Source organism: Littorina saxatilis, linkage group LG17, assembly GCF_037325665.1.
Source record: "Littorina saxatilis isolate snail1 linkage group LG17, US_GU_Lsax_2.0, whole genome shotgun sequence".
In the NCBI taxonomy this organism is placed as follows: Eukaryota; Metazoa; Mollusca; class Gastropoda; order Littorinimorpha; family Littorinidae; genus Littorina; species Littorina saxatilis.
The window spans coordinates 70043299-70069357 of NC_090261.1; the positions used below are offsets into that span (position 1 = coordinate 70043299).

The 26059-nt window shown below is 44.7% G+C and overlaps 2 protein-coding genes across 2 annotated transcripts; one reads left to right on the top strand and one right to left on the bottom strand.

The window, feature by feature from the left end:
- Positions 1–1481: 1481 nt before the first annotated feature.
- LOC138952378 (protein dispatched homolog 1-like) lies at positions 1482–25038 on the bottom strand. Its single transcript, XM_070324040.1, has 4 exons — positions 24635–25038; positions 8755–8878; positions 8167–8458; positions 1482–6802 (listed from the first exon to the last, which is right to left on the bottom strand). Exons 1-4 carry the CDS (start codon positions 24637–24639, stop codon positions 3645–3647), a joined length of 3579 nt encoding a protein of 1192 aa, XP_070180141.1. The 5' UTR covers positions 24640–25038; the 3' UTR covers positions 1482–3644.
- On the top strand, positions 15782–19320 carry LOC138952605 (trichohyalin-like). Its single transcript, XM_070324297.1, has 3 exons — positions 15782–15835; positions 16942–18339; positions 18436–19320. The coding sequence occupies exons 1-3, from the start codon at positions 15782–15784 to the stop codon at positions 19318–19320; spliced, it is 2337 nt and encodes a 778-aa protein (XP_070180398.1).
- Positions 25039–26059: the final 1021 nt, after the last annotated feature.

A 26059-nucleotide genomic window follows, 5' to 3' on the forward strand; every position in this document is an offset into this window, starting at 1 on the left:
ATTGGCTTTTTGGGGAAAAGCCCAATAGCCGTGAATGCATGCAATGGTCGTTAACCACTTCTAATAATGTACTTCTGACATGATTAAATCCAACAGAAACATTTTCTTCGTTAGTACATTACACTGTCATCCCTTCATCAGTACATTACACTGTCATCCCTTCATCAGTACATTACACTGTCATCCCTTCATCAGTACATTACACTGTCATCCCTTCAAAACAAACCCCAGAAAATGTATCCATGTCTATCAAATCAAAATAATTCAGAACTGACAGTTCAATCTGTCCCTGTATAAATTTGACTCAACCAGTTTTAAAGGTGAAAAACAAAATCCTAGAAAACATGCAATACTGTATAGTGTACTGCCCTTAAACATCGAGTAAAACCACACACTTTTAAAATTCGCCCCAAACGGTTTATATTTATATTTATATATTTATATTTATATATTTATATACATTGAGGACTGACCAAAGTGCATTTAAGGGCATTCCCACAGACTGCTGAACTTGAAAATATATATTACCATATTGTATAAAGTGTTCAAAATGAATTCAGTAGCGTTAAAGGTTTAAATTCTCTTCTTGCTTTGGATCAACAACAAAAATCAGAGTTTGTTTTCTGCAGGAAGACTGATCAAGACAGTAAAACACCCTCTTTCGATTACCCCCTCAAAGCTGAGAGTCCTTAATAATGTTCAACAGTATGTTGGTTATCAAGTAAATTACTGCAAGCTTGCTACATGTAGGCTGAATTCGAAGGAAAAGTCCTCTGCTTACAGGTTGAAAAAGCTAGAGCTTAACAACTCGTGTTAAACAGAGCAAAACAAAATGCAGACATTTAATATTTCTTTCTTTGGACAACGTTGGACCTGTTCACGTTAAAGATACTTTTCTTCCCATGAAAACAAATGTACACCACCAGAGATCTGTCCGTGCCTAATTTACAAAAGATGAGAGCATCCTGTTTGTTTGTTTGTTCGTTCATGGGCTAAAACTCCCACGGCTTTTACGTGTATGACCGTTTTTACCCCGCCATTTAGGCAGCCATACGCTGCTTTCGGAGGAAGCATGCTGGGTATTTTCGTGTTTCTGTAACCCACCGAACTCTGACATGGATTACAGGATCTTTTTCGTGCGCACTTGGTCTTGTGCTTGCATGTACACACAGGGGTGTTCGGACACCGAGGAGAGTCTGCACACAAAGTTGACTCTGAGAAATAAATCTCTCGCCGAACGTGGGGACGAACTCACGCTGACAGCGGCCAACTGGATACAAATCCAGCGCGCTACCGACTGAGCTACATCCCCGCCCAGAGCATCATCCCCGCCCAGAGCATCATCCCCGCCCAGAGCATCATCCCCGCCCAGAGCATCATCCCCGCCCAGAGCATCATCCCCGCCCAGAGCATCATCCCCGCCCAGAGCATCATCCCCGCCCAGAGCATCATCCCTGCCCAGAGCATCATCCCCGCCCAGAGCATCATCCCCGCCCAGAGCATCCTGTCATTTGGATACATACCAGAAATCAACAACCCAATGGCCTCCTTTTGCAAAGTGGAAATAGACAATTTTTGGAAATAACTCAATAACTTAATTCATTCTATGGGCTGCAAGGGGTTGGAAAAAAAGCATGACATTGTAAGCATGTCACGAGTGAGCGGTGTGTTTCCACACGTCAGGCAGCACAATAATATAAGACACGCCACTCGATGATGATTGGCCTATCTTCTGTCACTAGTGAGCGGTGTGTTTCCACACGTCAGGGAGCACAATAATATAAGACACGCCCCTCGATGATGATTGGCCTATCTTCTGTCACTAGTGAGCGGTGTGTTTCCACACGTCAGGCAGCACAATAATATAAGACACGCCCCTCGATGATGATTGGCCTATCTTCTGTCACTAGTGAGCGGTGTGTTTCCACACGTCAGGCAGCACAATAATATAAGACACGCCCCTCGATGATGATTGGCCTATCTTCTGTCACTAGTGAGCGGTGTGTTTCCACACGTCAGGCAGCACAATAATATAAGACACGCCCCTCGATGATGATTGGCCTATCTTCTGTCACTAGTGAGCGGTGTGTTTCCACACGTCAGGCAGCACAATAATATAAGACACGCCCCTCGATGATGATTGGCCTATCTTCTGTCACTAGTGAGCGGTGTGTTTCCACACGTCAGGCAGCACAATAATATAAGACACGCCCCTCGATGATGATTGGCCTATCTTCTGTCACTCGATAATGATTGGCCTATCTTCTTTATTTGCCTTATTATGTTTTCATAGGAAAAGCAACTCTGTGCATGTGCAGCTCATAAAATCTTGACAGAGTTATTTTCGGAATTTGCCTATTTTAATGTGATGAATTAATCTTGCAGATTGACACAGGGTTCAGTTACAAGAGTAATTCAGCAACAAATTCAACTCTTAGCACAGAAAGCAGCAAGTTTTGGTTGAACATTCCCTTCTTTATGTCCAGCAATACTTGGTTGAACATTCCCTTTTTTATGTCCAAGTGGAAGAGCTCTTGACAAGTTAAAGCCCGGAAAGAACGATCTAGAGTGACTTGTTACTAGCTATGCCAAACAGAAATTTCAAACTGAACACACTGTTACAAAACAGGTATCCTTTTGTAGAACTCATTGAGCTGAACAAAAAACCAGTTTATTTTGTGAAAATTAATTGGTACAGCGGTTAAGAAAATACAACCATTTTAGTATCGAAATTTTGGCCTAAAATCGGAAAAGTGGTTACAGTTACGAGACAGTCTACATGAGAAAAGAAGATATCTTTAAGAAGACCCAGCATTATACAGTGGAACCTCCATTTTAGGACCCCCCCCCTCCCCCCCACCCCCCTTCCTCTCTTCTAAGACCCTATTTTTGCAGACATTCTGTTCATTTCTGTAAATCAACTCCCATTGTAAGACTCCCTCCTTTTTAAGACCTGATTTTCTCAGATTATTTTTCAATCAATCAATCAATATGAATATCGCGCGTATTCCGTGGGTACAGTTCTAAGCGCAGGGATTTATTTTTTAATTTTTTAAATTTTTATTTTATGCAATCTATATTGCGCACATATTCAAGGCGCAGGGATTTATTTATGCCGTGTGAAATGGAATTTTTTTACACAATACATCACGCATTCACATCGGCCAGCAGATCGCAGCCATTTCGGCGCATATCCTACTTTTCACGGCCTATTATTCCAAGTCACACGGGTATTTTGGTGGACATTTTTATCTATGCCTAGATACAATTTTGCCAGGAAAGACCCTTTTGTCAATCGTGGGATCTTGAACGTGCACACCCCAATGTAGTGTACACGAAGGGACCTCGGTTTTTCGTCTCCTCCGAAAGACTAGCACTTGAACCCACCACCTAGGTTAGGAAAGGGGGGAGAAAATTGCTAACGCCCTGACCCAGGGTCGAACTCGCAACCTCTCGCTTCCGAGCGCAAGTGCGCGGCCACCAAGTGCGTTACCACTCGACCACCCAGTCGTTACCACTTGGCCACCAAGTGCGTTACCACTCGGCCACCCAGTCGTTACCACTCGGCCACCCAGTTTTTAGGTCCTTAAAAATGGGTTCCACTGTATATGAAAATGACTGGCGCATCAATGATGACAGATTGTTCACAACACTTCCACAGCTTGGGGGAATCCTTCGTGCGACAGATCTGCGGAGACCGGTCTCAAGGGGGACCCGGGGGGACTCTGGGAGGGAGGGGTCTGGGTAGCGGTGTGAGCGGTGCACGTTGGTGACTGGTCGGTCCGGGGAAGCACCACCCCGCTGTCCGCTTCAGACACGCTGCACGTCCGTTCGCTCTCCGTCCTGTGCTCCCTGGGAGGTTTCTGACACTCAAAGCTGACTACGGGTTCTCGTTTCACCGTGATCCTCTCTGTTCTGTTGTTCACACATCTCTCATCCTCCTCTTCTTCCTCGTCCTTGTCTATGCTAGTCCGCACTGGTGTGTACAGGCCGCGCGATCGCGGGCGGTGATGGTGGTGATGATGGTGATGGTGGGGGTGGTGGTAGTGAGAGGGGCAGTGGTGAAGGGGATGGTGGGACAATAACCGCGGCATGGAGTCATGTAGGTCTGTCAACGGCTCCAGCTCGTGGGTCTCTGTACTGCGCTCATGGTTCGCTGACGAAGAACTGAGAGTGGACTCAGAGAAAGCGTAAATGGTTTTGTCCACACGCTCTCTGGAGGACGGCCCACAACAGTCTGAAGCCGGCCAGTGAAACTGACCAAAGCCACCCTGCGGGCCCATGAGTCGTAACAAAGACTGGAAAAAGAACGTGGAGTACAGCCAGCCTATTGAACTCAGTAGCATGAGAAAGGTTCCAAACTTGCGATACACTAACACAGTGGAGGGCATCATGAACGCTCCGGCAGCAAAAGTGGTCAAGGCTGCCATAGCAACAGCACTGCCCATGCGACCGATGGACGAGGCCACTCTCATCTCACGGTCAAGGTCGGGTGCCAGGCGGTAAGCCACGGCGTAGTGCAGGGTGTAGTCGATGGACATTCCGATAGCTACGGTGATGACTACGGACTCCAGAATGTTGAGCTCCCAGCCCAGAAGCACCAGAGAGGCCAGGGTGACGACGATGATGCAGGCGATAGTTACAATGGCGTACAGACTGATGAGAGCGTTGAGTGTCGTGAAGAAAGCCACCAGCGCTACCACCGCCAGCGACACACCGAGCGCCAGCGGCGTGCCTGACACCAGGCTGTGCTGAAGGTCGTAAAAGTCGAGGTAGCTGACGAACCAACCGTAGCGCATCTCTTTGGGAGCTTTCAGCATCTCTTCCGTCACCCAGCGGTTGACACGCTTGTAGAAAGACTGCACCTGCTGATAGTCGTGAGTATAGCGTTCTACGCTTTGAAACTGAACGATGAATGCTGTGATGTGGCCGTCGTGGAACCGCGGCCCCGGTGTGTGATGGGAGAAATGAACGCCGGGAGTGTTGGGCAGGTCTTGCATGTAGTGCGTCATACATTCCAAGAACACCTGCTTGGGAAAGGGGAAGAGGGTGGTGTTGCAGCACACTTTGTTGGCGATGTCGTTGCTGCATGTCCGCTTCATGTAGCGTCGCACAAAATTCTCTAAGAAACAATTTGTCAACTGCATTCCGGGGGTGTTCTGGTAGAACTCTGCCCGCCGTAGCCGTCGACAAAATTCCAACACCCACACCTGAGAATCTGCTGCAGTGAGGTCGAACTCACTATCAAAGGTCAGTGCACCCCTATCTTCTGGGTTCAGATAGTCTCCATAATCCGTGGGATGCACACCCCACACGATGGAGATGGGGAAATTGGGTGTGTCTTCTTCGTTCACCATTTCAAACCCAAACAGATTTCTGAGCTTGAAATCGTATTTCTCTAGTAAATGATCGTCACTAAACACCTGAAATTTCTTACTGGAGGGCAGCTTGAGGCGTGGGTAGTAAAAGATGACGATGACGGCACATATACCAAAACTTCCGTACAGCAACAACCACAAGAAACGCAGTTTTATCACAAGGCAGGGTAGAATCTGTTCGAAGAACACACGTGACCAGTCAGACATGAGGTAGTAGATCTTGTAAGGTAACCTACAAAAACAGTGGCAGAGGCTGAACTCTCCAGTGTACACCTCTGCTCGTTTGCACATGTAGAAGTTGCACCACTTTTCATACAGCATGATGGACGCAGGCATCCACGTTATAGTCAGCACAAAGTTGCACACCACACTCGTCCCCGCATAAATACTGAAGCATCGAAGGGCAGTGATGTCACTGATGTAATTAGCATAAAAAGCTGCCGCTGTGGTCAGGCTGGTGACTAACATAGACAAGACAGAATGACGAAGCGTGTCGCAGATAATCTTCTCCAGCATTCCGTTATTTTTCTCAGACTTGGCGAGGTGCCACACTTTGCAGTAGACGAACAGATCATCAGCGCCAATGCCGATCATTATCACCACGGTGATCATGTTCATGTAGGGAAAGAAGGTGATTTCAAAGACGAAGGTGTAGAGGAAGTAGGCAGTGACCAGCGCCCAGAAGATGGACATGAAGGTCATGATGGTGACGAAGATGGACGTCGTGTAGATCCACATGGCCAGGAAGACGAACCCTCCCGCCAACCCCAGCCACACAGAATCCCCCACCAGGTATTTCTCAAACAGACGGTACTTGACGTTGAAGAAGGCACCAGCCACCTCCACCCCTTCGAACACACGCGGCAGACTTTCAAGGTGCTCGTAAAGCTTCACGTTGGACTCGCTGGCGGCGACCGGCAGGAACGTAGCCACGTAGGTCAGAGGAGGGTTGGACTTAGGCACAGGGGGACGTCGCAGAAATCGGTGATCCACAAGGAAGTGGAGGATGGTGTAGACGAGATTCCGTCGCGTGCACTGCTTGGGTACTCCAGGGCAGGCGTCTTGGAACTGGTCAAAGCCTCCGTACCACACCTTGTCCTTGGGCAGAGAGCCGCAGGTGGGACCCAGGGTGAGGTTGTGGTAGTACCCCGCACAGCTGGTTAGCAGGCGGAAGAATTTACCGATGTCCGCGTCCGTGAGGTTGTGGCATGTGGTCTTCTTGACGAGCAGGGCGACGAAGTTGGGGAGGGAGAGGCGGCGGCAGCACTGTGTGCAGTCTGGGCAGCGCGTGTCACAGGAGTTGTGGTAACCGTTGTACTGGTCAAAGTAGCTTTCCTCAAGTCGGCAGATGGTTCGAAGCTTCTCTGCGCTCAGCAAGCTGCCTCCGTCCTCTGCCTTGTACATGATGCGAACATACGCCTTTCCTGAAATGGAGAGAGAAAACTGAATCGATGTCAATAAAATGGTCTCCCTCCCCCAAATTTTCAAAAAGGAGGGAGTCTTAAATTGAAGGTAACTTTACAGACGTAACACTCTTGACAACAAAATTTAAAAAAAAAGGTTTAACAAAAAAAGGGGAGGGATCTTTGAAGATGGGTTCTACTCTGACTTTGTTTCCGTTCTTCAAACTACTGATGTTGCTAGAAAAGATTAACTATCCAAACCATCATTTTACATTTCAAAATCATTAACCTAGAAGTAAAACGTTGCTTTATGCAAGAAGAGCCTTCTCGTCTTGACACTACCGACAGTCTATAGACAGACAGACTAATGATTACTGATACAGCAGATTAACCCCTCTAATCAGTCAACAATTCTAATGATTACTGATACAGCAGATTAACCCCTCTAATCAGTCAGACAGACTAATGATTACTGATACAGCAGATTAACCCCTCTAATCAGTCAACAATTCTAATGATTACTGATACAGCAGATTAACCCCTCTAATCAGTCAAACATTCTAATGATTACTGATACAGCAGATTAACCCCTCTAATCAGTCAAACATTCTAATGATTACTGATACAGCAGATTAACCCCTCTAATCAGTCAACAATACTGATACAGCAGATTAACCCCTCAATCAGTCAACAATTCTAATGATTACTGATACAGCAGATTAACCCCTCTAATCAGTCAAACATTCTAATGATTACTGATACAGCAGATTAACCCCTCTAATCAGTCAAACATTCTAATGATTACTGATACAGCAGATTAACCCCTCTAATCAGTCAACAATTCTGATCACTGATACAGCAGATTAACCCCTCTAATCAGTCAACAATTCTAATGATTACTGATACAGCAGATTAACCCCTCTAATCAGTCAAACATTCTAATGATTACTGATACAGCAGATTAACCCCTCTAATCAGTCAAACAGACTAATGATTACTGATACAGCAGATTAACCCCTCTAATCAGTCAAACAGACTAATGATTACTGATACAGCAGATTAACCCCTCTAATCAGTCAGACAGACTAATGATTACTGATACAGCAGATTAACCCCTCTAATCAGTCAAACAGACTAATGATTACTGATACAGCAGATTAACCCCTCTAATCAGTCAGACAGACTAATGATTACTGATACAGCAGATTAACCCCTCTAATCAGTCAAACATTCTAATGATTACTGATACAGCAGATTAACCCCTCTAATCAGTCAAACATTCTAATGATTACTGATACAGCAGATTAACCCCTCTAATCAGTCAAACAGACTAATGATTACTGATACAGCAGATTAACCCCTCGAATCAGTCAACCAGCACTTACTTGGCAGACCACAGAAGTATTGGCTCGCCACATATTTCCACGGTTGGTCCTGAATGCTTGTTGCAGTTCCTGGTCCCTCCCAATCCTCTTCCTCCTCCCCCTCTTCCAAACTTCCTTCACCGCTGCCCTCTGCGTCGACACCAGCACCGGCGGCAACATCACCAGCACCGCTGCCAACCACAGAATGCTCGGGACGGAACGGATATAGGTCCACAGTGCCATCAACGTTGTCTATGATGTTCTGGTACGTCCGCACCCGCTTGCTGATGTCCGTGCCACGAGGTTCAAATCCCTTTATGAATAAGATAACATAAAACAGTAAAATAAGATGACATAAATACAATCAATTTAAGCTAAAAAGCTAAGAAAAGAAATGAACACTATTCAAGGCTTCCCATTTTATCTTGGAGTCTAAAGAGCACTTAATGTCACACAACCGAATTTTGTATTTGCATTATTTTTTTGTTTTTAGCAGATGCTTCTTTTACGTAAAGTGTATCATCTAAATATTTACACTGCAAAAAAACACCAGAGACTCACATTGAATAACTTCACATTGACACATAAAAAAAAGAGAACGGGACCCACCGCTGTTGGCTCCCTGAAGTCCAGCCTCTTCGGCACAGTGATGCAGACCACCAGACACGTTGCCGTGACAACGAACACCACCAGCAGGACCACATAGGGGTAGTGAGCAAGGATCCTGGCAAAGCTGAAACACACACAGAAATCTTTCAGTCAGTTTTCTCCCTGTTACAGTGAAACAAACCTTTTAACCTTCACTGGATCAAAATTTGGACTACACAGTTGGACGACGTGGGTCATGTACGACCATTTCCTCCGAAAGCGGCATTTAGCTGCCTAAATGGCGGGGTAATATAATGGTCATTCACGTTAAATTCCACTCGCACAAAAACACAAGTGTACATGGGAATTTGAGTCCATGAATGCAGAAGAAGATGTACATCCACTACCTTCTAAAAAACAATTCAATGTGAAAGTATGGGTCATTACAATCCCGACAAAACAAACGAAATCTGAGGAATTCATGTCTCGAATGAATAGCAGTCTTATAATACATGTATGTGGCAGTAAATCATGTATAAATATAATGAAAAAACGGATAAAGTCCTATAACAGGGAGGGGGGATTCCACTGTATAACATAAACAGATGAGAGTCTGCCTAAAAATCACCTCAAATGCAACCAAAACACGTTTCTATCTGTGTGTGGGTGTCAGGGAGTGTGTGTATGCAGTTCTGTTAGCACTCTGTTTGGTTGTTGTGTTTGAATGTAGTATGTATTGAATGAACTCAAACCAAGATATAACTGTGTTTGAATTTTAAATACATGTGTCAAGCGCAAAGAGCATAATTGTAAAGTTATGATGTTGCGCTATATAAATGCTCATTTATTATTATTATTATTATATTCCTGTGTAATGCACGTGGTTGAAATAAAATCTTATGTCTTATGTCTTACTTCAAAACGTTAACTGCCGAGAACAGCTAGTTTAAATATACTGAGGAAAAGTGTACATCTACTATGACTAGATAAAGTTTTGCGCAAAAGCTGAAGCTCCAATGCAAATACAGGTCTAACTGTGTCCTCTAATGCCTGCCTTTTGATCCTGGGCCTATGCCTTTGAAGCAGTTCTAAATTGATAACATGAAATTGATTGCAGCCTACTGGTACCTAACTGGATAAGTCAAGCGAAACCCTCATGCTCATTAATCTTCATCAGACACCAGGATCAAAGAACTGCAGTGTCTGTACTGTGCAGTCGACCAGACCAACGCGCTATGGAGCACACATTTTCATGACTTTTCCAAAATGCACAGCACACCACTGTTACAGTGGAAGCCCCATTTCAAGACCGGCCTCCTTTTGTTTAAGACTTACTCCTTGCGTTTTCAGATTTTTCTGTTCATAACCTCTGAAAATGTACCTCCAAGAAGACTCCCTTCTTTTTAAGACCTGATTTTCTCAGATGTTTTTAAGGTCTGAAAAGGGGAGTCCTTCTGTACGGAGCTCGGCAGCTACAGTTCTGGCTGACACTTAAAGCCTGGCATGAGCTCGGCAGCTACAGTTCTGGCTGACACTTAAAGCATGGCAAGTGCCCATCTTGGGTGTCTCTCGTATATTTGTGTATCATTATTTGCATATTTTGCCTTGCAGCAATGAGTTTACATGCAGCTGGTAACACTACAACTGGCAATGTTGCAATCAATCATCTTCTTAGCCCCCCTCACTCAGCCGCTGGCCAAGTTTAGTGAAGGAGACAAGACTACCTGGCAAGGCTCAGTTGCTCTGAATTAGTATGGAATATAATGTCCCAGTGACTGAACCTCAATCTATCTCTTCAACTAGCTTAAAGTCATGATGATGTTTATGCCAGTATGTAATATATATTTGCCTTCAACTGAATTGGCAAAACAACTCCTTTTTTTCAAACTTTGATGTGATATGTATACTGTTTTTCTTTGATTTAGGCATTTTAAGTTTGAGACAGACAGAGTGTGTGAGTGTGTGAGTATATGTGTGTGTGTGTGTGTGTGTGTGTGTGTGTGTGTGTGTGTGTATGGTGTGTTTGTGTGTGCGTGTATGCATGTCAATGTGTGTGTTCTCATGTGCATGCGCGCATTAAATGTACTGCGTGCATGTGCATCCTGGTAAATATAAATGGCATGATTTTCAAATGTTTATTCATAAACTTTTACCCTTTAAAAAGTTCATGCACCAAGAACCACTTTTACTCTCCAAATTCAAACACAAGACTTCCTGCCCTCAATCTCTTTCCTTTTATTTGATCACTGAAGTCAAGCCTCTCTACATTTTGCCCCTGCATTTGAACTCTGCAAGTACACTTTTCATTCCTTCCACTGCCCAGCTTTTCAAACATACCTTTTCAACATACTGCATGCGCTCCGCATCATCTGTCTTCATTTTCCAACCCACACTAGTAGACAAAGTGAAACAGTAAAGATTCTCCTGCTTATTTTCCTCCTAGCCACTCCCCCCTACACTTCTTTTTTTTTCATAACCGGCACCACAAGTGCCCATCCCCCCATCCCCCCCATCTCCAGGATTTCTTCTCCAGCCCCCAAACCCACCTTTTTCTCACATTACCCGCACGACCAGTCACCCCCCCCCCCTCCCCCCCTATACTTTCGACATCACCATTCGCCATCCCACCCCCTCCTCCCTTCACATTAGCCAGATCCCACAAACAGGCAGTCGAGAGCTTGCAAGTACATGTAGCACCGTGCTGCCCTTCCACCTAGCCTAATAATAGCCCGACACTAATTAAATGTAATGTTTCCAATCTGCTGACAAAGGCAGCCTCTTGGTCCGCTGTTGTGCCTTTGGCCGCCCTGGCTGACTGCTTGCATCAAGTGCTTGGGGCGAGTGGTTCGAGTGCTTGCCACAGGGCACAAGAGTGCTTTTAGTCAAGAGCCTGGATTGCTTCTGTGTGTGTGTGTGTGGTGCGGGTGGGGTGCGTCTGTCTGTCTGTCTGTCAGTCTGTCTTGTCTCTCTGTCTGCCTGTCTCTCTGTCTGTCTCTCTCTCTCTCTGTCTCTGTCTGTCTGTCTGTCTCTCTCTCTCTGTCTGTCTGTCTCTCTCTGTTTGAGGACCTGTTCTAGTTCTGTGATTGAGCCAACGCCCGATGGCGAGTTGCCGAGGGCGTTTTGAGAAAAGCTGGACTAGCACCAAAGATATCCTTACCTATAGTATTTGTGCTACAATTGCACCTGAGTCACCCCGTGGGTGGTTTTGCAGTTGCTGCCAAATTGCTCATTACCTTTCCCGGCAGTTAGAGAGAGAGTTAGAGAGAGAGAGAGAGAGAGAGAGAGAGAGAGAGAGAGAGAGAGAGAGAGAGAGAGAGAGAGAGAGAGAGAGAGAGAGAGAGAGAGAGATATAGACACAGAGAGAGAGAGACAGAGAGAGAGAGAGAGACAGAGAGAGAGAGAGACAGAGAGAGAGAGACAGAGAGAGAGAGAGAGAGAGAGAGAGAGAGAGAGAGAGAGAGAGAGAGAGAGAGAGAGAGAGAGAGAGAGAGAGAGAGAGAACTGGTGTGCTGGAGTTGAGTTGAGTTTAGATACTTTAGTCCGGGATAAACTGCACTGGGGGCACAGTTTACCAAGGACTAATTAAGTCTCTAGCCTCGACTCTTACATACCGACCCAGGTCACTTTCACTTGGCGACAGCACGACTCAGACATTCGTATAACTCCATCCATCCACTACCCTCCCACCCGGTCAACACCTTTTTTAAGCGCTCATACAGACATTCGTATAACTCGATCCATCCACTACCCTCCCACCCGGTCAACACCTTTTTTAAGCGCTCATACAGACATTCGTATAACTCGATCCATCCACTACCCTCCCACCCGGTCAACACCTTTTTTAAGCGCTCATACAGACATTCGTATAACTCGATCCATCCACTACCCTCCCACCCGGTCAACACCTTTTTTAAGCGCTCATACAGACATTCGTATAACTCGATCCATCCACTACCCTCCCACCCGGTCAACACCTTTTTTAAGCGCTCATACAGACATTCGTATAACTCGATCCATCCACTACCCTCCCACCCGGTCAACACCTTTTTTAAGCGCTCATACAGACATTCGTATAACTCGATCCATCCACTACCCTCCCACCCGGTCAACACCTTTTTTAAGCGCTCATACAGACATTCGTATAACTCGATCCATCCACTACCCTCCCACCCGGTCAACACCTTTTTTAAGCGCTCATACAAAATTAGGATTCGAATTAACATCTGACACACATTTTTAATGAGGCGAGAGAAAATGTCACCTGACATGGTGCACATAACAAGAGAGGCTTGAAATAAATTTGAACGACACAGAGTGAAAAAACGGCGGGCCCCACTAATTTTATGAAAAAAAGGCTCCCTCAAAAATCATTTGTGCACACACAGCTTACCGAAACCCTTTCTTGCCCACGTGACATAGTATGCGCATACATATTAGTGACATCTCTTGTTTTCTTACTGCGTGTGATCTTTGGAGAAAATTGATAGTACAATTAAAATTCTGAATTCATATGTTATTTCTCTTTTGAGATCATACAAAAATAAAAGTATTATAAAGTATTGTTTTCTCATAACAAGCAAGCACACACGGGGCACAATCACGCGCGTCCCCACTCTACCCATTCCATGCCTCCTCACGACACCAACACACGTACAAGATTCAATGCTGTCAAAACTGATCTGAGCACAGATCGATGTCACGCGGAGGAGGGGGGGGGGGGGGGAGGGGGAGAGACAGGACCCAGTTTGTCAGAGGCGACTGGTCACGTTACGAAATGTGATTGTGGCCAACGGAGGAGTCGTGTCCAATCGTGTTGACCCCGATCCTCGCCACCTCGGCGTCAGTCTCATAAGACCATTAACACAAATTGGAAACCCGAACAGGTCTGGAACCCACAGTGGTGATCCTGTCAAAGACTGCTTTGGCGGCCAGAAAGCGTGTATGAATGATGGTGTGTCTGTCCGGCTGCAGGTGTGTGTCTGTGCGTGTTTGAGGGCGAAGGTGCGAACATCACAAAGATAGTACAGTGACGTACATATCTTTACATGTGGACAAAATCATGAAATGTCTATAAGCATTTTCACCCCCCCCCCCCACACACACACACACACACCTATGTTCCTAAGACTGTGAGAAGTCAGATGGCGCGCAAGTGGTTGACGCGCTAAATGTTGTCGTTTTAGCTTCGTGTCGCACAACAGGCTGTCGTATAGCCAATATAGTGACTGTCGCGATCTTGAAAATGAACGCCACTGGCGTGACACCGTGAATGATACTCCGAAGAGGAACAGAATGAGGAGGGCCGAAGAAGAGAAGAACCATGCAGTCGTGTCGATGCTTAACGATTTGGCGTTACAATGGAGACGCTGATCAGTGATCGACAAAGATGACGATGACTGAGACAAAAGTTGTCGACGACGATTATGGTGACCGCATGATAAGGTGCTGATAGCAAGCATAATTATCTACACCTAAGATCAACAATTTCCTGCAACGAATAAGAGGTGGACACAAGCGCATGACTTGGAATAATAGGCCGTGAAAAGTAGGATATGCGCCGAAATGGCTGCGATCTGCTGGTCGATGTGAATGCGTGATGTATTGTGTAAAAAATTCCATCTCACACGGCATAAATAGATCCCTGCGCCTTGAGTCCGATTTCAGGGTTCTAATCTTAGTCATGTACAAAGATCTTGTTGACGAGGTTGATGACTGCTGGCTTGGTGACAGCGGCTAATCTGACGCTCACAAGGTTTTTTTCTTATTATTTATTTGTCTATTTTTTTCTTCTTCAGAGTGATACAACACGAAAGTATTGCATAACAAGAAGAGCAAACGCTCGATCGAGTCACTTTCGCAGTTCTGAATATTATATGAGGCATCAGATGGACAGGAAGAAATTGCTATTCACAACACAATGAGTCACGTTCACATAAAATTTGAGCCCGGTCACTTTTATAGTTTCCGAGAAAAGCCCAACGTTAAGTTGTGTGTTGCCGAACAGAAAAGGCTAGTTATCTCCCTTGTTTTTCTGATAACGTTCGTAAAAGGCTACAGATGTAAATACTTTGATGTAAAGAATAATCCTACAAAGTTTCAATCACATCCGATGAACTTTGTCAAAGATATAAAATGTCTAATTTTTCCTTTGACGCTGACCTGTGACCTTGAAAAAGGTCAAAGGTCAACGAAACCATCGTTAAAGTGTAGAGGTCATTGGAGGTCACGACTAAACAAAATATGAGCCCGATCGCTTTGATAGTTTCCGAGAAAAGTCCAACGTTAAGGTGGTGTCTACGGACGGCCGGCCGGACAGACTAACACTGACCGATTACATAGAGTCACTTTTTCTCAAGTGACTCAAAAATTGAACATGACCAAAATAAACTATATCTGCACAGGCACGGTTATGATTCAAACTAATCCAAACGACCGGACCATTGTCCATTCATGCAGGACCGTTGCCAACCTCCCCGAAGGATTATCCGGACTTTCCATCAACTGCTACCGTACACTGTACAAACTGTGCAGTGACACAAGAAACACGAGTCCCCAGCAAGGTATAAAGTCTACATCAGCCCCCGATGTATTAGGCATTTCACACCGCCGACTTTGCGGCAAAGAAGCGTGAATAATGGCGTCCCTCGCCTGTGAAGAGAGAGGCATCCATGCTGAAAATGAAGAGCCAAGGAAGACGAGAAGACTATACTGGGGAACAAGAAAATGGAGGACCGAAAATTAAGGGGTCGGGGCGAGGTGGGGGGGGGGATAGGCGGCGAGGTGGGGGTGGGGGATAGGGGGCGAGGTGGGGGGGGGGGGGGGCGGGGTGAGGGGGCGGTGACATTTGTAATACAAGACTGAACATACGGACTTATGAAGCTAAAGGCAAAGGTGAAAAAATAAAATAGTAAGGCTGGGCCATGGGATATAGACTTAAAAGAAAAAGGAATAAGCACAGAAGCACAAGGATGAGGAGGAAAAAGAAGAGATATAACCCATAGGACAGAGATGGAACGGAAAAGGAAGAGATATAACCCATAGGACAGAGATGGAACGGAAAAGGAAGAGGAATTCGACACAGGAACTATGGAAGGAAGGAAAGGTAACAAGGAAAAGGAGTTCGACAGAGAAATCATAAACCATAGGACAGAGAAATCATAAACCATAGGACAGAGAAATCATAAACCATAGGACAGAGAAATCATAAACCATAGGACAGAGAAATCATAAACCATAGGACAGAGAAATCATAACCCATAGGACAGAGAAATCATAAACCATAGGACAGAGAAATCATAAACCATAGGACAGAGAAATCATAAACCATAGGACAGAGAAATCATAAACCATAGGACAGAGAAATCATAAACCATAGGACAGAGATGGAAGGAAAAGGTGTAAGAAAAAGAAGGAGAGGGAGAAGGAACTAAGAGACGGGAGCCGTGAGATAGAGACGGAAGGCAAAACATAAAGACATGAATTTTACAACAAATTAAAAGGAGGAGGAGGGGGCGGGGGGGGGGGGGGGGGGGGGAGAAGAGGAGAGAGAAGACGATAGACAATTGAGCTATAAGCCTTAGCACAGTGATGGGCGGACAAGGAGAAGGAGAAACAAGCAGAGAGACAGGACACCAGGACAGAGATATGAAGGGAAGGGAGGAGACCTAAAAAGAGAGACGGGCGCTACAGGACAGGGACTGAGGAAGAGATGGAAGGACAAGGAGGAAGGAAAAGAGACAAGAGCAACGATATAGAGATGGAAGGACGAGGACAAGGAGGAAGAGAGACAGGATCCACGGGACAGAAAGGGGAAGAACCTGGGGAAGAAGGAATAAGAGCCACATGACAGAGATGGAACCTTGGACAAAGAGAAGGCAGAAGAGAGAGACATGAGCCACAGATGGCTAGACAAGGAGAATAAGGAAGATAGAAGAGAGACAGGAGCCACGGATGGAAGGACAATGAGAACAAGGAAGATACAGGAGAGACTTGAGCCACAGCACACAGATCGAGGGACAAGGAGAATAAGGAAGAAGAGAGACAAGAGCCACAGGACAGATCGAGATGGAAGGACAAGAAAAAAGAGGAAGAGAGACAAGAGCCACAGGACAGATCGAGATGGAAGGACAAGAAAAAGGAATGTGAGAAACAGGACAAGAAGAAGAAGGAATGTGAGAAACAGGACAAGAAGAAGACAAAAGATAGAAGAGAGACAGGAGCCAGCGGACAGCACGATGGAAGGACAACGAGGAGGAGGAAGAAGACGAGAGACAGGAGGAGGAAGAAGACGAGAGACAGGAGGAGGAATACGAGAGACAGGAGGAGGAAGACGAGAGACAGGAGGAGGAAGAAGACGAGAGACAGGAGGAGGAATACGAGAGACAGGAGGAGGAAGAAGACGAGAGACAGGAGGAGGACGACGAGAGACAGGAGGAGGAATACGAGAGACAGGAGGAGGAAGACGAGAGACAGGAGGAAGAAGACGAGAGACAGGAGGAGGAAGACGAGAGACAGGCGGAGGAAGACGAGAGACAGGAGGAAGAAGACGAGAGACAGGAGGAGGAAGACGAGAGACAGGAGGAGGAAGACGAGAGACAGGCGGAGGAAGACGAGAGACAGGAGGAAGAAGACGAGAGACAGGCGGAGGAAGACGAGAGACAGGAGGAGGAAGACGAGAGACAGGAGGAGGAAGACGAGAGACAGGAGGAGGAAGAAGACGAGAGACAGGAGGAGGAAGACGAGAGACAGGAGGAGGAAGAAGACGAGAGACAGGAGGAGGAAGAAGACGAGAGACAGGAGGAGGAAGAAGACGAGAGACAGGAGGAGGAAGAAGACGAGAGACAGGAGGAGGAAGACGAGAGACAGGAGGAGGAAGAAGACGAGAGACAGGCGGAGGAAGACGAGAGACAGGAGGAGGAATACGAGAGACAGGAGGAGGAAGACGAGAGACAGGAGGAGGAGGAAGACGAGAGACAGGCGGAGGAAGACGAGAGACAGGAGGAGGAATACGAGAGACAGGAGGAGGAAGACGAGAGACAGGAGGAGGAAGAAGACGAGAGACAGGAGGAGGAAGACGAGAGACAGGCGGAGGAAGACGAGAGACAGGAGGAGGAAGAAGACGAGAGACAGGAGGAGGAAGAAGACGAGAGACAGGAGGAGGAGGAAGACGAGAGACAGGAGGAGGAAGACAAGAGACAGGAGGAGGAAGACGAGAGACAGGAGGAGGAAGAATACGAGAGACAGGAGGAGGAAGACGAGAGACAGGAGGAGGAAGACGAGAGACAGGCGGAGGAAGACGAGAGACAGGAGGAGGAAGAAGACGAGAGACAGGAGGAGGAAGAAGACGAGAGACAGGAGGAGGAGGAAGACGAGAGACAGGAGGAAGAAGACGAGAGACAGGAGGAGGAAGAATACGAGAGACAGGAGGAGGAAGACGAGAGACAGGAGGAGGAGGAAGACGAGAGACAGGAGGAGGAAGAAGACGAGAGACAGGAGGAGGAAGAAGACGAGAGACAGGAGGAGGAGGAAGACGAGAGACAGGAGGAGGAAGACAAGAGACAGGAGGAGGAGGAAGACGAGAGACAGGAGGAGGAAGACGAGAGACAGGCGGAGGAAGACGAGAGACAGGAGGAGGAAGAAGACGAGAGACAGGAGGAGGAAGAAGACGAGAGACAGGAGGAGGAGGAAGACGAGAGACAGGAGGAAGAAGACGAGAGACAGGAGGAGGAAGAATACGAGAGACAGGAGGAGGAAGACGAGAGACAGGAGGAGGAAGACAAGAGACAGGAGGAGGAGGAAGACAAGAGACAGGAGGAGGAAGAAGACGAGAGACAGGAGGAGGAAGAAGACGAGAGACAGGAGGAGGAGGAAGACGAGAGACAGGAGGAGGAAGAAGACGAGAGACAGGAGGAGGAATACGAGAGACAGGAGGAGGAAGACGAGAGACAGGAGGAGGAAGAAGACGAGAGACAGGAGGAGGAAGAAGACGAGAGACAGGAGGAAGAAGACGAGAGACAGGAGGAGGAAGACAAGAGACAGGAGGAGGAAGACGAGAGACAGGAGGAGGAAGACGAGAGACAGGAGGAGGAGGAAGACGAGAGACAGGAGGAGGAAGACAAGAGACAGGAGGAGGAAGACGAGAGACAGGAGGAGGAAGACGAGAGACAGGAGGAGGAGGAAGACGAGAGACAGGAGGAAGAAGACGAGAGACAGGAGGAGGACGACGAGAGACAGGAGGAGGAAGAAGACGAGAGACAGGAGGAGGAAGACGAGAGACAGGCGGAGGAAGACAAGAGACAGGAGGAGGAAGACAAGAGACAGGAGGAGGAAGACGAGAGACAGGAGGAGGAAGACGAGAGACAGGAGGAGGAGGAAGACGAGAGACAGGAGGAGGAAGACAAGAGACAGGAGGAGGAAGAAGACGAGAGACAGGAGGAGGAAGAAGACGAGAGACAGGAGGAGGAAGACGAGAGACAGGAGGAGGACAGCGACGGTGGCGACTGGCCAGGGCTGTGGACAGCTGCGCACCGTGGCCCCAGGCCATTAGTTGAGATGGCAAACCCCGCTGACCAGTCCACTGGGGAATAACTTAATGTCCACATCCACAGGCACCTCCAAGCTGACACAATCCCGCTCGCTGACACATTTCTCCACACACTTTTGCCACTTAAACAAATGTTCACGTCTAGTTTGCTATTGTGGGAGCAGAGAGAGAGAGAGAGAGATCTTTGTTTTGATATTGTCGTCCTAATCTTGACTATTATGAGTGGACTATTTGCGCCTCAATATTTCATTTATGCCCTTACGTTTTATGTTGTTTATTGTCATGCTGTATACACCACACCTGAGTTTCTCCTCGTTGAGATAATAAAGTGCTCTATTCTTTCTTTATTTGGTGTTTAACGTCGTTTTCAACCACGAAGGTTATATCGCGACGGGGAAAGGGGGGAGATGGGATAGAGCCACTTGTCAATTGTTTCTTGTTCACAAAAGAAAGTGTTCTATGTCTATGTCGATTGGACAAAAGGAGCAAAAGCACGAATAATCTTTATTACCCACTTAAAATGCATGTCAAACTATAATCTTTATTGCCCACTTAAAATGCATGTCAAACTATAATCTTTATTGCCCACTTAAAATGCATGTCAAACTATAATCTTTATTGCCCACTTAAAATGCATGTCAAACTATAATCTTTATTACCCACTTAAAATGCATGTCAAACTATAATCTTTATTACCCACTTAAAATGCATGTCAAACTATAATCTTTATTGCCCACTTAAAATGCATGTCAAAGTATAATCTTTATTACCCAAGTGCTTAAAATGCATGTCAAACTATAATTTCGGACTGTGTTGAGCTTTTCCCGTTGACGAACATGCACAGATATATTTCGACTTTACTGATTTTCCCTCCCGAAACAACCCACTTTGACACGTTTTCAAACTTTCAAACAGAAACAACGGTCAACAACAACCACAAAAATGTTTAATACGTTATTTGGAAAACATGTTGCCTCAAGATCATGTCCCTACAGCTTATGCACACGCTTGATTGTCAAAAGCAGCTAATAATAATGAATATTGAAAATATATGAATTATTACCAACATAAAACTTCAGAGAACAAAAACCACAACCACAACTGAACAAACAAATAAATAGGCAGTATCACAAAATGTCCACACCATGACTTTGTTCAAAAGAAACACGATGCCTGCTCAGTTTTAGAAGTGCTTAAATATACATTCATATATATATATATATATTCCTCCAACATACTGATAAACATACGGTGAGAGTACGCACAGCTAGCATACACAACTTGAACACAATTCACGATGGCACGTTTACATTCGTCAGAAAGGCCTGAACCTGAGACAACTCTGAGCCAAGCAGACGAGAAAGAGAAAAAAGTCCAAAGACCTTTTGTCAAGTGGCTGTAAATAAGGCCTACATCTCTCGTCCTCTAAAGACCCACTCAAGCGGTGGCACTCTCATTTGCATTACAGATGACCCGATAAACCTACAACCTCAGGCGCAATCGAATCCCGCTTGGCTCTGGCGGATGCCACAGGAAGAACTGGCTGGAACTTCCCTTTTCCATTCCACACCGGTTTTCATTGGCTTGATTCTGTAGACGCCACTTCTAATTCACGACATACCGTCAGTGCCCCCCCCCCCCCCCCCCCTTCCCCTCATTTTAAGACCGACCCCCACCCATCACCACCCTCTCTTCAAGCATAGTTTGTTTGTTTGATTTTCAGATAGTATCTTCTTAGAGCTGTAAAATGACCCCATATGTTACAACCGTTCTTTGAAGACCCAATTTTCTCACTGGTTGTTTGAGGGAACACTGTATAGTAGTAACAGGTATAGAAGTAAAACAGGGGGAGGAACCAAAAGGGGGTATGTGACTATGTTCTGTGTGACATAGTGATAAAGCACTGGAAGGATAACATAAAAATGGCAAACTCTTTTCTTTATTTATGCATGCTTTAAATTAAGGCACCCCCAACAAACAAAATTGTATTCTACACAAAATAAGTTTCTGATTATCATCATTACTATATGAGTATATCATCATTAATGAGAAAATTATTTTAAGTAGGATAGAATATTGTTGGTATATAATATCTATGTAATTCACATTAAGATATTAATATAAACACAATGATTTTGGTTCATGCATGTGTCAATTACATTTAACAAGAGTGGGGGAAAAAACATGATAAGCAACACAAAAGCACTCCTATTATATCACAATACTATGATAGGATTTTATTTGTATTAACAGCAATTAGTGTATCTGTTATGAGACCAAAAAACTTCACATGTCCAATCTCCCAACACTTCACAAAGAGTTGAGGACACCGAACCAGATATCCCACTGATAATTACAGTATTCATCACAATGCTCGCATCAATAACACCCAGCTAACAAGCACAGTTGCAGCTCTCATTAGATTTTGTCAACTAGTAATAAAGCACGGGTGGTGGACGTTGAAGCATAACTGTCCATGGATACTTGTAATTGTAAAGGTCATTTCTTCCACTGGTGTATATAAGTATTATAACTGCCGCAGGAATTGTTAGGCAAAAATCCAATCACTGATGAATTCAGCAGCATAAGTTCCATTCCAAACATTTTCCCATTAAATAGTCGTTTTTTTTAAATTTATTTTTCTTGTCATAGGATGAATATTTGAATCAGTAAGGGAACGGCAGTGGCTTCTCTCCGTTCCTCTTTCAAATTCAGCAACTGTGTTTCTACATTAACATCTTCATAAGTTCACATATATATGAAGAAAAAATACAGTACCAGGTTCTTACAACTCTTACAACATGGTATTTCCTAATAATTCACGAAGATTCCCCAACCGTTGCACACATTTTCACAAACCCAATAAAAGGGACTATCACATTTTTAGAGTCACGGAATCATTTTTCTCTGCAGAGTACTAGATGACTGCAAACAGAGTTTTGACATAATAGTCAAGTCTTTTAACACATGTGAATGCCTTCTTCTTTTGATCACACAACCTTAGCAAACTATCAGCTCTACATAATGTTTCAGATTTTGAAATACAGTAACTCCAAACCGTTTTGCAACTTCGGTAAAATGGAAAGTGGTCATTCACATGTCCAAAACAATTGGAACCCAGTTAAAAGAGTGAAGATGTTGTCTTCAAGAAGACTTTTTTTTAATAATAACCAAATGCCAAGAAATGGTACGAAAAAGTGTGTGTGTGTTTCTTTCTTTCCTTTAAACATAACGATCATGACTGCCACAAACAATACTGAACTGATTTTAGTGAGCATATTACAGAAAGAATATTGATTACCTGGGTTTCACATATTTTTACTTCTTGATACAATTACTTTTTTTATTTTAGTTACATGCAACTAAAAGCTTGTCATGCATACCACGTACTTTGCATGCATGTTATTTGTTGTTGCTTTTTTGCTCACACAAATGCCATGCCTGAGCAGATGATTCTAGATTTTCTTACAAATATATATATATATGCAACAAAGCAAATATAGATAGAATAGAAAGATTAGAATTAAAGACTCCTTCTTCTTCTTCTGCGTTCGTGGGCTAAAACTCCCACGTACACTCGTGTTTTTGCACGAGTGGATTTTTACGAGTATGACCGTTTTTACCCCGCCATTTAGGCAGCCATACGCCGCTTTTGGAGGAAGCATGCTGGGTATTTGTATAACCCACCGAACTCTGACATGGATTACAGGATCTTTTCCGTGCGCACTTGGTCTTGTGCTTGCGTGTACACACGAAGGGGGATAAGGCACTAGCAGGTCTGCACATAAGTTGACCTGGGAGATCGGAAAAATCTCCACCTTAACCCAAAAGGCGCGGCCGGGATTCAAACCCACGACCTTCCGCTTTGGAGGCCGGCGTCTTACCACCATGAAGCCATCGCGCCCGTCTGTAAGACTCCTTTTCCTCTGCTCCACTGCAGAAACGACTGCTTGAAAATTTGAAGCTTAGAAAAGCTTACTTCCGGAACACAGACAAAATGTAATTTGTAAAATGTCTGTTTGCGTTTGCAAGGTATTGTAGACCAAGTGCCTATGGCAACAATTTGGTTTGTGCTACCTTGAAGAAGCCCTTAATTGGGGACGAAAATTTGGTTTCTGATTTAAAGATGAGACATTTTGTCTGTTAAACTTTTGTCGTATTCAGTAGATATATATATAAAAAGACAGACAGATACAAAGATTGAGAGCAGACAAGCAGATGGATTCATCATTTCATATTTGATGCCATGGTTAACATTCCAGTACTATATATTTGCAACAATAGCATAAGCATATAATTATGTATACTAGTATTAGTAATAGTGATACAGAACCACAAAAACCATATGATACAAAATTAAGCCACACGCTTCAAGTAAAACCACTCCAACATCCACTAAACTGAGTTTACACTCCCGGCATAATCCTGCTTTCTTTTTTGACAAGATGAAGTCAGGGAGTGCACCATTCGAAAAGAGCCATAAAATAAGTATAACGCACTGCATGGGTTTTCCACACTGCTGACAGCGGTGACTCACTTGACTGAGAGAACTCTCTAAATATGCACAAGCTAGTATAATGCAAATTAAGTATATATTAAACATTTATCTCAATACAAAAAGAGAGAGAGAGAGAGAGAGAGAGAGAGAGAGAGAGAGAGAGAGAGAGAGAGAGAGAGAGAGAGAGAGAGAGAAGAGAGTAGAATTAAGACAGGCATTATATTATAACCAAACAGAGCAAAAGAAACACACCGAGATACATGTATTGATACAAGGACACGTACCATCCTCACGGATAGACACAAGGCAAAGCATTACATTGCTAAGTTACCAGTCCTGTAGAAAAATGTAGAGCAAAGCAATATTGGGGGGGGGGGGGGGGGGGGTGCAACCTTTTTGACACACACTTTGCTTTCATCTGATACAACAGACATGTACATATATATATATATATAGTTATCTGTTTATCATACATAAACATACACCTTATTTACCTAGCAAGCAGGCGTTCATACAGCCAACAATGCTTATGGTATCAAGAGTGCGATATTTTTTTTTTACTGAAATCAGAGACAAATAAAGAAATATACACTCACACACACACACACACAATCTAAACACTAAAACAGTGACGAAAAACGTTCGCGTAGCCGTTTAGTTGTAATTCAACTGATGAGAAATATGCATCTTTTTCAAACGGGTTTTCCCCAAAAATACAGGACTTATAAGGAGAAGAGTCTGAAGAAAACAAAAGTTCATAACTCTACAACTACCCAAACAACACACGAGAGAGATCACCAACAGTTAAGTAATCTGCACCGTAGTATACTACGAAGTACGATACAGTAAAATCCACCTACCCCATTTTTCTGGCTTACAAGACAGGTGCTTCTGTGCATTTTGAAGACAAGTTCCTGTGAAGTGAATCCGCGATTTGCCAACAGCAGTGGTCTTCCATTTTTCATCAAACCTGACACTCGAACAAACAACAGTCACGACTTTAACTTTCTGAGTCTTAGTTCTCTGCCACTGAAGAAATTCACCATCAAAAACTTTTCGAACTTGCCAAACTTGGAACACCCAACACGAAAAAACAACGACGATGCATTCGAACGCCGGAAAGTTCAGCGAGGTTTGCCAGGCGATTAAAACCTCTCCAAAGCAACTCGCAAACAGCAAAAGTCAGACATATAAACAATCCTAAGGTGTGTTTTCACTATTCTGACTCGCAGATTGCGAGGTTTGTTGTGCTTGGACGCGCGTGGCCCATCCTACGTCGTTTGCGCCTCCACTGCGCGGTGCTGTGAGAGTTATTTCCCTTCGAGGTCACACACACGCACACACACACACACACACACAGCACGGGGTGCGCCGCTTGCCTTTTCCCCCCTTTTTACATTTAGTCAAGTTTTGACTAAATGTTTTAACATAGAGGGGGAATCGAGACGAGGGTCGTGGTGTATGTGTGTGTGTGTGTGTGTGTGTCTGTGTGTGTGTGTGTGTGTCTGTGCGTGTGTGTGTGTAGAGCGATTCAGCCCAAACTACTGGACCGATCTTTATGAAATTTTACATGAGAGTTTCTGTGAATGATATCCTCGGACGTTTTTTCCTTTTTTTTTGATAAATACCTTTGATGACGTCATATCCGGCTTTTTGTAAAAGTTGAGGCGGCACTGCCACACCCTCATTTTTCAATCAAATTGATTGACATTTTGGCCAAGCAATCTTCGACGAAGGCCGGACTTCGGTATTGCATTTCAGCTTGGTGGCTTAAAAATTAATTAATGACTTTGGTCATTAAAAATCTGAAAATTGTAAAAAAAATACTTTTTTTATGAAACGATCCAAATTTACGTTCATCTTATTCTTCATCATTTTCTGATTCCAAAAACATATAAATATGTTATATTTGGATTAAAAACAAGCTCTGAAAATTAAAAATATAAAAATTATGATCAAAATTAAATTTTCTAAATCAATTTAAAAACACTTTCATCTTATTCCTTGTCGGTTCCTGATTCCAAAAAACATATAGATATGATATGTTTGAATTAAAAACACGCTCAGAAAGTTAAAACGAAGAGAGGTACAGAAAAGCGTGCTATCCTTCTCAGCGCAACTACTACCCCGCTCTTCTTGTCAATTTCACTGCCTTTGCCACGGGGACCCGGTAGCTCAGTTGGTAGAGCACTGGACTTGTGATCGGAAGGTCGCAGGTTCGAATTCGGGCCGGGACGGACACGGGTCAACTTTATGTGCAGACCCAGAGACGGAAGCCATGTCCC

Excerpts from the sequence above, each read along its gene's own strand:
- LOC138952605 (XM_070324297.1), top strand. The coding sequence starts at position 15,782 with ATGGAACGGAAAAGGAAGAGGAATTCGACACAGGAACTATGGAAGGAA. Across the intron at positions 15,836-16,941 it reads AACTATGGAAGGAAGGAAAG|AGAGACAGGAGCCAGCGGAC; the intron begins GTAACAAGGAAA and ends AAAAGATAGAAG. Across the intron at positions 18,340-18,435 it reads AGGAGGAAGACGAGAGACAG|GAAGAAGACGAGAGACAGGA; the intron begins GCGGAGGAAGAC and ends GAGAGACAGGAG.
- LOC138952378 (XM_070324040.1), bottom strand. Across the intron at positions 8,459-8,754 it reads ACTTCAGGGAGCCAACAGCG|GGATTTGAACCTCGTGGCAC; the intron begins GTGGGTCCCGTT and ends TTATTCATAAAG. Across the intron at positions 6,803-8,166 it reads ATACTTCTGTGGTCTGCCAA|GAAAGGCGTATGTTCGCATC; the intron begins GTAAGTGCTGGT and ends TCTCCATTTCAG.